We start from the raw sequence: 13,793 nt of genomic DNA, 5'->3' as shown, positions 1-13,793 counted from the left end.
AATATCTTACCACCCGCTTGCCAAGTGGGCTACTGCGACACTTGACCGAGGTGCCCACTTACCAGCCTATACAGTGCCGTGCTCCTGGTCTGTGCGGCCACCTCCTGTTTTAAAGTACGTGTTCTGCATATCTGTACTCGTTTTCGGGTTCATTCAAGGTACCCATAATGAATTAATAGTGGCACTCATGATTCCTGCAGTCTTCTAGCTCATAAACACACATTTTGTTATATTACCCCAGTTTAGGGAATGGGACCAATGTCTTTCAGAATTGTAGTAAATGTGAAAGGATGCATAAAACAACATTGCAAGGGGATGATGGACCATGTGGTATATATAAGGTCCAATAACACTGTCCTGTGGGAATCCCTGTTAATAGTTACAGGATCACCTACTCTAATTCTCTGAGTTCAATATTATAGAAATATAGCCATCGACTCTGTTACTCTTTCGTCTAGTCCAATTGCACTCTCCTTTTGTCAGTACTCTCCCATGACCAACCCCATCAAATGCCTTATATAGGTCAATAGCTATACAGACCATTTGACCTCCTAAATCAAAAATATCTGATATATCATGCTGGAATTCTAAGGTTTAAGCTTCAGAGTGGAACTTTTCCAAAACCCAAACTGCCTCCTATCAAACCAGTTAGTAACTTTGCAAACATATGTAATATAATCAGAAAGATTGCTTTCCTAAAGTTTATGTGCAATTCATGTCAAGTTGACTGGCCTGTAATTATCAAATAGATGTTCATCACCCTTTTCCTTATACATTGGCCTATAACAAATCTCCATTCATTTGGTGTAGCTACTTCATGCAGACAGTAATCAAATAAGTTCTTAAGATATGGTACTATATCCCAACCCATTGTCTTTAGTAACTTATTAGTAAGTTATTAGAAATTAGTGATTATTCTGTTATTTTTAGTAGTCTTGCAAATTTCAAACTTTAATTGTAATTTCCATTTCTGTTTGTGCTTAGTAATAACCTGTTGTAATTAGAATACATCTGATCGTAGTTTAAAATTATTGTAGTGCATTGTAGTATCTTATTAGAAATTAGTGTGTTTATTCTATTACTGTGAAATATTTGTGTAGTATAGTATCTGTAGTGTCTCTGGTATCTGTAGTAACTCTCTTACTAGAATTCTGTTATAGTAATTATGGTAGATTTAACTGCAGTTTAGAATTGTGTAATTCTTGTGTATTATTTTCTTATTTCAGTAATTAACAACAATTTTCATCCTGTTAGGGTGTTGTAAGAAAAAATCATACAACTAAGTAGTATTGTAGTGTAGTGGTAGCCTATATTAATTACCTTATTGTCGTGTGATCTTTGTGACTATCTTAGACAATATTTCTTTCCTTTCATTTTTATTTTGCACAGAATAATTTTTTTTCCTTTTCTTTTCATTATTCAGTAAAGAATGGCTAATGAGTGCAAGTGTAGGAACTGTGGGTGTGGCCAGGCATTAAGAAGTATGAGGGAGGAGTTGGTGAGTTTGAGGGAGATTCTCTCAGGGGACAGGAAGGAAAGTAGGCCTCCCTCAAACAATGTACAGGATACAGTAGGTGTAAAATAGGGATGGGAAGGAAAGGGGGGAATTGTAGAAGACAGGTGGTCTAATGTTTTAAGGGGAAGGAGATTGCAGGCTAAGGGCTCCATTCAGGATCAGAATTCAGGACAGGTGACTATGAGAAATTGGTACGAGTCACTGCAGGTAAAACAACCGAGGGAAAATGAGGAACAACGAACTGTTGCTGAGAAGTGTGGAAGTAGGAGGAAAGGAAAAGGTACGAAAGTGAAATGTGGGGTAGCCGATGGGAAAAGACAGGTGGAATAGGGTCATAGGATGGTGAAATGGGAGGAGGAAGTAGCTTCTGCAGCTGTCAGGAAAAATAGGACTGACCAGGAAGAGAGGGGATCAGATGGGGTGGGTAGGTTTGAGGCTCTGGTCATGGGGGATTCCATAGTTAGACATGTGGGGAAAGTGTACGGAGGAAAGGGAACCACGGTAGAGTGTTATCCATGAATTAGGTTAAGGCAGATGTTGAGGAAAGTAGAAGAGAAGGAGGAGGGAAAGGAGAAGGTGGTAGTGTTTCACATTGGAACTAACAACGTAAGACAAGCAGGTATAAGTCCCAACATAGTTGGGGATGTGTGGGATCTGGTAAATGCAGCATGGGTGAAGTTCCAGCAAGCGGATACTGTTATCAGTGGAATACTGTGTAGGAGGGATACTGACTGGAAGGTGATTGGGATTTAAATGAGATGATGGAGTAGGTATGTGGGAAACTGGGAGTGAGATTTCTAGATCCTAATGGATGGGTAGGAGATAGGGATCTGTGCTCAGATGGCCTTCACTTAAATCACAATGATACATATAATGTAGGAAATTTTTATAGAAGTGTTATAGGGAGGTACATTCAGGGAAACAGGGTGGCCTAGGGAGCAGTGATAAGGGAACAGAGAAGTGGAAGTCAAACAGGGATGACATAAAAATATTAGTGCTCAACTATAGATGTATTGTAAAGAAAGGAATAAAATTAAGTAATTTAATAGATATACACTTACCAGATATTGTAATAGGAGTTGAATCATGGCTGAGAAATGATATAATAGATGAAGAAATTTTCTCACAGAACTGGAGTGTGTATCATAGTGCTAGGATAGGACTGGTAGCAGAGGGAGTATTCATTCTGTTGAAAGAAGAATTTGTAAGGTATGAAAAAGTTAAAGATGACAAACATGAAATTATAGGTGTAAGGCTCATCTCTAAAGATAATAGGTAACTTGATGTCTTTGGAGTGTACAGACCGGGAAAGGGTAGCACTGATGCTGATTCAGTATTATTTGATAAGATAATCAGCCATGTGGGAAACGATGAGGAAAGGAACGTCATTATAGCCGGTGATCACAATTTACCAAATGTCAATTGGGAAGGTAATGCAAACTGCAGTTAAAAGCATACTTGCATATTTAATGAAAAGAGGGATTTATTTGTTATATGAATGAGACTTGATCCTCTACTAGCTATACTTGCCATCTAACCAGCATCTTCACTTCAAATAATATTAATAAAGACTCCCGTTTCAATAAAGAAAAGATTTTAATCTATAGAAGATTTTAACTTATCGACAAATCATTTTAAGCTAAACATATTGATTTCTTGTATATACTGAAAAATTCTGTGTAAATATTTTGATTCACATTTGACTCCAATTGTCAACCCAATATCAACATTACGAGTGTTTTTATTATTTCATGGTCTCCATTAGATGGGAACATAAATATGATATGCCATTAGTACTTTAAAACAGGATTAACCAATTCAATCCAATTATGACTATAATGTCCTTATATATCAATGTAAATTACTGTAAACAATTAGTTTTTTAAAATATTTTAAAATAATATCCACTTCAGAGTTCTGACTTAGAGTTTAGAATTTATGGCTGATGATGCCTGCGATGACAGGTGAAACATGTACCATTACATCCTTAGAATGATTATATAAGTCCTAAAGACTGTAAAGTATTGAATAGGTGGATTTAAATAAATTAATTGTAAAAAGTTTTAATATAAGTGGTATGTTCTGAGCTATCAGTGAAGAGATGGCGTGGAATGACATCAGTAGACAAACAAGTTTGAGTGGTGTCTTTAAAAGTAGGAAAGATCACAATATGAAGATAAAATTGGAATTCAAGAGGACAAATTGGGGCAAATATTTGTTTATAGGAAGGGGAGTTAGGGATTGGAATAAGGTACCAAGGGAGATGTTTGATAAATTTTCAATTTCTTTGCAAAGAAAAGGCCAGGAAAACAACACATAGGGAATCTGCCACCTGGGCAACTGCCCTAAATGCAGATTAGGATTGATTGATTTAGTATATTCCCAGAAATCTTATCAATTCCAGCTGCTTTTCTAATTTTTAACTTCTGTATTTTATTGTTAATATATTTGCTATCATTGGTAAATTACAATAGGTACTTCATTAGTACTAGTCATCTCCCCTACCTAGACATTATCCTTCTAACCAACAATCTTTACATATTGCTGACTGATTACTTCTGCCTTCTGTAGATACTCACGTATACACTCCCCTTATTCATTAATGATTGCTGGAATGTCCTTATTGGAACCTGTTTCTGGATTAACCCTCTCGTGTGCAAAAGCCTCATATGACCCAAAATTATGTTTCGTTTAGTGCTCCATTCATTTAATATTGTTATGAATTTGTGGAAAATTATGACTCTGTTCTTCACTTTGGACCTCATGTGAGGTGTGATATTTGTTACAACTATATCTATGAGATAACAGCACTTCCTAGCAGCTGCGAAGTTGTAGGCTGTTGTGGCACTCTTGTTATTTGTGTGTTTGATATGGAGACTAAATTATTGAAATTGATACATCCTTTACAAATATATGCAACTGATAAGTAAAAATGTTTTATATAGCAGAAAAGCATGCTCTTTCGTATGGTATTAGTATTTTTATTGTACATGCAATTTATTACCATTATTTTGTGTAATAATATAGGGGCCTCACATGAGGTCTAAATGTTCGAGAGGTTATGGTTCACTGTCATAACCTCAATTAGAACTACACCATATTGTAGTGTTTTGGTGGAATTTTTTATACAAACCAAGACAGACTACTGATGTTTCATGGCACATTTGTCGTATATTCTCGTTTCTATGCATTTAGAACAAAATGGATGAAGAACCAGGGCCGTCTGTAGAAAATGTAGTCTTCACAACAAATGTCACAATATACTCTGCGCTCTGACAGTAATACCTGACAATATGATATACAATCGCTTTTGCATGACACGGAAGTATTTGCACTTCATTGACAATCAGAACATTCCAGCAGACATCAATGATCAGCTTATACATTTACGTCCTATGATTGACCATTTCAAGCACATCTTTAGATGTTCTTCCCAGCCAGAAGAATTTTCATCAGTTGATGAGGCCGATCAAAGCTGAAACAATGTATAAAGAGTAAACCCTAAAAATGGGGCTTCAAAATTTAGGTCTTAATCAGTTCCTCAGGATACATCCATAGCTTTGAGATCTATCAAGGAAAAGTTCAAAATGGTCAAGGTCATTCTGAATTTGGAGCAGTTGGTGATGATGTTCTTAGACTGCGTGAAGACGTGAAGTTCAAAAGCCATAAGCTTTTGATAATCTGTTTATGTCGATTAATCTTCTCTAGAAACTTCTTGAAGATGGCATTTATGCTTCCAGGACTATCAGAGCTAACAGGCTTTGTGGTGCTGATCTCAAGCTGCGGTCTGTGAAAACCATGAAGAAGGAACCGAGAGGGTTGTACTCTGTTACGTCGTAGTCCAACATCACAATAACCTGCTGGCATGATAATTCATTTTTACACGTATCATCTACATTTGCTAGAGCAGAACCTGTAGGTGTTGCTAAGAGATGGTTTCAAAAACTGCGCGCAATCATTGAAATTCCACGACCATATTCCATCAGCATTTACAATTCCCATGTGGGTGGCGTACATCTAATGGACTCGCTCGTAGGTCTATATCAGCACACCATAAGGCAGAAAAGGGAGTACTTCAGAGTTTTCCATTATCTACTGAATGCGACCATTGTAAACTGTTGGATCCTCTGGAGAATGAACTCAGATTGTGAGGAGCTGGATCTGTTAGCATTCAAGTCCTCAGTAACTACCTCTGTCATTTACATGGAAAGCAATCATCAACCCAAGAAAGGAAGACCTGCTTCACAGATGCCACCAGAAACCAAAAAATGGTTGAAAATGAAGGCTACCTATAAGCTGAGAAAGGACAGAAATGCCACCTTCACGGTTGTTCAAGGAAAACCAGGTATGTCTGCCTTCGCTGCCAATATGCCCACAGTGTTTTGAGGAATTCCATAGCAGGAAATAACAACAGCAGCCACTCCTTAATGCAAAAATTTAGTTCGGTCAAACGTGCATATACAACTGACATCCAGCGCACAGTATCCCCCAAGAAAATTATTCCTCAGTTCAGTTGTGTTGTGATGTGTGTGGCCTCCCTTCATGCACATAGGCCTCATATGAGGTCCGTGGAATTTTCAAAGAAAATGAACTATTATTTCTTTTTCTTTAACATGATTATATTTTGTAACCTTCCAATGAATAAAAAATCAAGACAATATTTTTTTTTTTCACTTCAAACTGAAAATGTGTGTACGAGAGGGTTAAAGTACAGTTCACTTTTCACTAAAATTTGTGTGACTGCCAATTTTGCTTGCCATCATATTAACTATAGCTGACTTCTTCGCTAGAGTAAATTTCCTAGTAAGTTTCTTCAATTTCTCCCTACTTCCACAACCATTTCTATCTCTATTTCTTTCCACCCTGAACCTCCTTCTTAGTCTCTTTACTTTTCTGTTGTAATATAGTGGGTCTTTACCATTCCTTACCAATTTATTGGTACATACAGTACTTGTTATCACACTCCTTAATAATTGCTTTAATCCTATCTTGCAGTCCGTTTACATTTTTATTTACATTTGTCCATGAATCATAATTACTTTTTTTTTTAACTCCTCATGCCTGTTGTACCAGTCTTATGGTACTGCTTATAGCCCTACTTTTACAACCTTCCTTTCTATCACATTTATTTTTAACTACAACAAAAATAGCTTTGTGATCATTAATACCATCTATTACTTCAGTTTCTCTATAGAGCTCATCTGGTTGTACCAGCACCACATCTAAAATATTTTACCCTCTAATCGGTTCAATCACTTTCTGATTCAGCTGTCAACTTATTTGCCATTTGTTTGTCTTGCTTCCTGTTGTTCGTAATACCTTCCCAATTGACATTTGGTAAGCTGAGGTCACCTGCTACAATCACGTTCCTTTCTCTACCGTTTCCCACATAGCTGATTATCTTATCAAATACTTCCAAATCAGTGTCAGCGTCAGCCTTTCCAGGTCTGTACACTCCAAAAACATCAAGTTGCCAATTTTCTTTATAGATGAGCCTTACTCATAACATGTTTGCCATCTTTAAATTTTTTATAGCTTATAATTTCTTCTTTCACCAGAATAAATACCCCCTTCCTGTTGTTCATATTTTGTCTCTACGATAAACACTCCAATTCCGTATGAAAATTTCTGCATTCATCACATAATTTCTCAGCCGTCGTTTAACTCCTATTACAATATCTGGTGAGAATATATATATTAAATTATTTAATCCTATTCCTTTCTTTACAATACTTCTGCAGTTCAGCACTAACATTTTTATGTCATCCGTACTTGACTTCCAGATTCCTGTACCCTTACTTGGTTCCTTAGTCCACCCTGTTTCCCTGAATATACCTCCCTATAACCCTCCTGAACAATCTTCCTAACTGATACATACCACTGCAGTTCAAGTGAAGGCCATCTGAGCGTAGATCTCTATGTCCTGTCCACCCATTAGGATCAACAAATCGCACTCCTAATTTCCTACATATCCATTTCATAGTCTCATTTAAATCCCCAAGTACCCTCCAGTCAGTATCTCTCCTACATAGTATCCCAATTATAACTATTTCTGCTTCCTTTAACTGCTTCCGTGCTGCTGTAACCAGATCCCACACATCCCCAACTGTTAGTACCTATTCCTGCTTGCCTTACATTATTGGTACAAATGTGGAAATTTACCACCTTGTCCTTACTATTTTCCTCAACACCTGCCTTAACCTAATTCTAGGATAACACTCTACCCTAGTTGCATTTCCTCTACACACTTTTCCCACATGCCTGACAATTGAGTAACGCATGACCAGAGCCTTAACCCTACCCTCCTCACTTGATCCCTTCTTCTCCTGTCTCTCTTAACTTTCCTGATGCCTGCAGAACCCATTTCCTCTGCCCTTTTACCTCTCTCACTACCCTGTTCCACCTCCCTGTTCTTATCCTATACTCTGCATTTCCCTTTTCTACTGACCCCTTTCCTCTTACCCTGACCCTCCTCTGTAACACTTTCCTAATCTCCATCTTCCGTCTGCTGATCTGCTTGCAGTGACTCATACTGATTCCTCACAGATACCTCTCACGGGTCAACTGCCTGAGGAAAACCATTAGCCCTTGTTTTCCTGACCATAAAACATTATCCTACCTGTCTTCCACAACTTCTCCCCTTCCTTTCCCTCCCTCTTGCCTACCTACTATATCCTGTATATTGATTGAGGGAGACATATCTTTACTCCTATCCTCCATTACAAGTCTAATTTTCTCCCTCAAACTCACTATCTCTTCCCTCATCTTCCTTTGTTCCCATGCCAAAGCATGTGGGATCTATGTGAACTATCCCTGTGGTTTATATTACATATAAAACTGGAGGTCCTATGGCTATGATCACATGTAAAACTGGAAATTTGGTTGCTTAAATTACATTCTTTACTTGTTGCTGACCACATCAGGGTTAGAACTATTCAAATCAATATTTGATCACTTACTGATTAAGTCTGGTGCAAACTGCTGTTTGCTGTATGTTAGTGCAAATATGTTACAAAAGAAATTGTTTTATGTAGGTAGTTCATTTCAGGAAGCCTTCATGGTCCTACAATCACTTATGGTAAAATAATACATCAAAAGGAGATCCTGAAGTTTTGAAGTATAACAAAAAATGCAGAAGTTACTAATTGGTTGATATTGTATGTTAAGTCCTTCACGTCTGATTTATATAACAAATAATAATCTACTTAACCTGATACCAGTCAAGCACTGAGTCAGATGATGAATTTCCACGACTGCCAACATGCCAGCTGGTGAAACCTGTTATGTCCCCTTCCTTTCCCTCCCTCTTGCCTACATACCATATCCTGTACATTGATTTATGGAGACCTATCTTCATTCCTATCCTCTGTTACAAGTCAAATTATCTCCCTCAAACTCGCTATCTCTTCCCTCATCTTCCTTTGTTCCCACTCCCAGCCAATTTAATTTAATTTAATTTAATTATTATTTCTCATCACTGCAAGGTCGTGACGAAGAATTATTACATCATTACTGAAATGAAACTGACAGCAGGACAGGAGATTCTGGAGAAAACCTGTCTTACCTCTGGTTTCTACAACACAAATATCACATGGAGTGTCCACGATTGCAACTTGGGTTGCATCAGTGAAATGTTGATGTATAACTGCTGAGTCATAGAGGGGTGGGGTCCCATGATTTTAAGCCTGGCTTATTGTATGCTAAACATACACAGTATATTCCTAAATTACCTACCAAGTGACTGTGCAGTTTGGGTCACACAGCTGTCAGCTTCCATTCGGGAGATAGTGGACATGAACCCCTTACTGTTGGCAGCCCTGAAGACAGTTTTTTGTGGTTTCCCATTTTCACACTAGGCAAATGCTGAGGATGTACCTTAATTAAGGCCATGGCCACTTCCCTCACAGCCCTTTCCTATTCCATCGTCACCATAAGACCTACATGTGTCCGTATAACGTAAAGTAAATTGTTTAAAAAATCCTAATTTAACCTCCACATATCAGTACAATTGATCTGTAGATCTAAATAGTTTGTTTTATTTGATTACTGTTCTAGGGAGCCAAAACCATGATGGTGAAGTCGCAGATCTCAGCAGGATATTACTTGGACGACCAGCAGAAGTTATAGCCAAGTGCTTCTCACTCATTGTCCTCCTTGGAGCCAATATAGTATACTGGATCCTCATGTCTAACTTTTTGTACCATTCAGTTGACTACATATATGGTAATTAGCTGTAAATAATTCAGGAATTATTTAAGTTTACCTTAACTTTTAAATATTTCTACGATAATATTATAATCTATCAGCTTCATTGTCCATATTGATAATTTAAGAACACAAGTAAGAAGGATGAGTTTTCCACCAGATCAATACTTTAATTACTAATGTTTAAAATTATCTACATTAAACTATTTAGATCTACATTAATGTAGATAATTTTAAACATTTGTAATAAAAGTATTGATTTGGTGGAAAACTCATCCTTCATACATGTGTATTTCTATGATACAGAGAAATAAGGTATTTCTGTCTTTATTATCACTTATTTACTTTTTATTTACTTCATATGTTATTTAGGGGAGTATACCACAAATTCAATGACATTTTAAAACTAAAAACTGAGTGAACTGACTATGTGGTATGGGCCTATCATATTCAGTAGAAGTCTTTCCAGAATTTTGTAGCAACAACTGAGTAGTGCTATTGGACAATAATTCTCTACTTTATCCAAAGCTTTGTTCAATTTTAGGATGGCAATTATTTTGGTAATTTTGAAAGCTTTTGGCAGGCATTGCCATGTTAGGATGGATGTATAAAACTATTTGTTTCACGTCGCACCGACACAGATATGTCTTATAGCGACGAAGGGATAGGAAAGGCCTAGGAGTGGAAAGGAAGCAACCGTGGCCTTAATTAAGGTACAGCCCCAGCATTTGCCTGGTGTGAAAATGGGAAACCACGGAAAACCATTTTCAGGGCTGCCAACAGTGGGGTTTGAACCCACTATCTCCCGGATGCAACCTCACAGCCGTGTGCCCCTAACCACACGACTAACTTGCCTGGTGTATAAAACTTGATCAGCCATGTACTAGTCTCCTCTCCACATTATATTAGGAATTCAGGATGTATCCGATCAAAACCAGGCACCTTGGCTGTTTCTAGTTCCTCCATTGTAAACTCGAGAGAATTCTGTGTCATAAGGTGTTATTTGCCATAAATTATCAAAGTTCCTTTTTTGGCCCTTTTGTATAATTTTTATCTAATAGGGCACTAGACAGTAAGGTGATTCTACTGGCTATTTTATCTGATGATATTGAATGATATTTCCATATATCTGGGATGCATTCTCCCAATTTCTTCAGTAAGCTCCAAGACTGTCGACTTGATTCCTTAAAATCCAGGCCCATTGTTGTCTTTATCCTTTTCTCATTTCTTGCAGCATTCAGTTTTAGTAACAGATCATGAGCTAAATCTGGATCACTTTCTTCCTTACAAGATTAATATAGTTCTTAGCATTTGTTCTTTTCATCCTGAAATATATTCCTTGCAGTATCGCCTTGGTATACACTTCTTTTTTTGCAGTTGAGATTACAGCACCAACACATCTGTCATAATTTTCAGGTGTTGCTGGGATCCATCTGTTTATTTTATCTAGATCCTGAGAGAACATTTCCCAATTTGCCTTCTGAAACTTCCACCTTGGCCTTGGGATGGATCAAATCCACAGGATCTGAATCCCTATTTCTTAAAGGATTGGATGGTCTTGACTGCATGGGAAGTCTCCTAGGACTGTTCAGGATATATGTAGAGGTTGGCTTTGAGGTTTTTGTGTTGAAAAACAGGTATCTGGGTTGTATTCTCTGTTCCACACTGTAAATCTGAATGTACTCTCATCTTTTGCATCAAAAACCAGGCTCAAGCTGTTCTCCTTTGCCCATTCTGCAAGAGCAGTGCCATTCTGATCGTGTAAATCCTTCCCGGCTTTGCTTCTTTTCTTCATTTACTACTTTCCTACACCTTCTTTTAATTTCCTGATACTTTCTTCTACTTTCTTGTTTTATCCCTAATCCGTAACTGCCATGCTTCCTTCTTATTTTTTTACTGCTTCCTTTACTCTCTCATTCTACTATGGGCTCTCTTTACCTTTCAGCTCATCTGCCACAAGCACTCTTTGCACAGCTTACAAATGCCTTCTTGAACATGTCCCATTCCACCTCAGTTCTGGGTATGTCTTTGTTTTAAGTACTGTTTGCCCCAAACAAAAAAGGAAAAAAAAAACAGTAACTAACATTCTCTAAAGTAATCGTAATTGTAATTTTACTGATTACTTGTTGAAAAAGTCATTTGTAACCGTTATTGAGTAAAATATTTCTCAGGTAACTATAATTGAGCCCAATTACTTCTCGTACTCTTCCCATCACTGGCTCTTACATATAACAATTGATTTTCTCTTTCCAGCAAGAAATAATCAATTATTTTGTTTTTCTGTTTACTCATCCATGTCTTGTAATCTTTCTACTACCAGTTCTACTACTACTACTACTGTAAAAGAAACACTTCTTACCCAAGAAAATAAATGCTTTCAGCTAATCTGTTTGTTACCGTGTTTTAGCGGTAGGTAGAGGCGTAAGAAGGTGCGGGCGTGAATGGGTTTCAAACTACGGAATCAAAGTTAATGTAAAAGTAATTTAAAATTTAACTAGGTTATATTTTCTTTTCAAAAACAAAGCAATAACAGACATGGCAGGTACAATGTAGCAAAACAAGGGGAGATACAATATTTACAGGTTTTGGGCTTCACGCCCTGACTTCTGCGATCAGCTCAGTTTTACCACAAACACAAGTTTTAACAGAGGGGCAGAAAACCCCATTCATCCCTAGGAGCCCCTGGCTCCGAATTACACAGAAAAGCCTCCACGAGGCATATGACACTCCATTTTCAAAAGAGCGATCCGCTCTTAAAATTTAAGCCTCTCAAAGGCCAAACCAAACTCTACCTTCAAGCTGTCCTCTAAGGACGTATTCACAGGGGTAAAATACCCAACCTACAGAGGTCTATTACATGAAAAGAAGGTTGATTACATGACCTCTAAAATAACAATTTGAGAGGAGGCGATCTTGCACTCCTAATACACTTTGTTTTTAAAACCTAATCTGGCTCTGGGCCGCTAACGCAAGGGCTAATCCCATACTACAGAGGTGACTTAGAGAAGAACACTTTACATTACATAACCGAAGAATAGTTTGAGAAAATAAGTTCACCTCAAAACAAATGTGAGTGGGAGCTCGAGAGGGTTAGCACTCTCTATCCCAATATGTAGCTTTACAAGAAAAAGAAGAAAAGAGTAATTACATTTTAGGAAAAGGTTACATGATGGAAATGCTTCGAACCCGCCGCGAGTGTTAAACTGCCGACCTAGCAAGAAAAGAAGTTATTAATAGGCCATTACCTGGTGTTGAACGGCTGAAGAAGAAAGAGGCGCTTCCCGCCTCCTGCTATGTACTTAATACACTGAAAGATGGAACAGAAGTGGCCTGGAGACCCTAAAATCAGCAGTTTATATCCTCTCGCGGAAGATTCTAGGCGTTAGGGGAAATAAAACGCCCTCCCACAAAATCTTTATTGGTTCGGGAAAAGAAACCCCTACATAGAGGAAAAAGAAACACATTATTGGTGGAAAATTAATTAAAGAAATTCGGGATTGGCTAGATCCAAACTAAGGGGAAAAAGAGGGGTATACAGCCAACTTAAACAATGACAGAAGGAAATTTAACAAAGAACAAACTCTTGAAATAAAAATTTCTCCAACAAAATAGTTCTTTGACTCCGCACTAGGTCGCACTATTGTTGATCTTCAGTAGTGTCCTCTAGAAGAGAAAGTTCACACTTCTTACTTCAAGCGAAACAAAAACACATCAAAAGTGACACAGTTCAAAAACTCAAAATTTTCCACGTGGTGACATCTTCTGAGAAAGTAGAGAATTAATAGAATAGATAAAGTTCAACCTTCCTCCAGAAGAGGAGTTTCAACTGGCGCAACTTTTAAATAAACAGAGTAGAGGTGTACCGCCCGGTACAGACCTCCCCCCCCAAAAGTTCCTCCAAGGGGTAACACAGAAGAACATAAGCTTTGTTTCCAAAATAAGGTCCAAGTTTTGATGTTGATATTAAGATTAATTGCGGAAGCATTTATAAGATTTTAGTAATTTGGTTGGTTGCAATTTCAAAATTTTGTTGTTGCCGGTTCAGTAAATTTTTTCTGTTGTAGTAGTTGAA

General features: G+C 37.6%; 1 protein-coding gene across 1 annotated transcript in view; it reads left to right on the top strand.

Moving 5' to 3' along the window:
- The window catches only part of LOC136864075 (neutral amino acid transporter 9), a 276,887-nt gene that overhangs the window by 210,230 nt on the left and 52,864 nt on the right, over positions 1-13,793 (top strand). The window contains exon 6 of the mRNA XM_067140620.2: positions 9,572-9,739. Within this exon, the coding sequence (XP_066996721.1) occupies positions 9,572-9,739 (168 nt within the window). The remainder of the gene's footprint in view (positions 1-9,571; positions 9,740-13,793) is intronic.

Source organism: Anabrus simplex, chromosome 2, assembly GCF_040414725.1.
Source record: "Anabrus simplex isolate iqAnaSimp1 chromosome 2, ASM4041472v1, whole genome shotgun sequence".
In the NCBI taxonomy this organism is placed as follows: domain Eukaryota; kingdom Metazoa; phylum Arthropoda; class Insecta; order Orthoptera; family Tettigoniidae; genus Anabrus; species Anabrus simplex.
The sequence above is the reverse complement of the archived record's forward strand: the minus strand, read 5'-3'. Positions and strand labels throughout refer to the sequence as shown.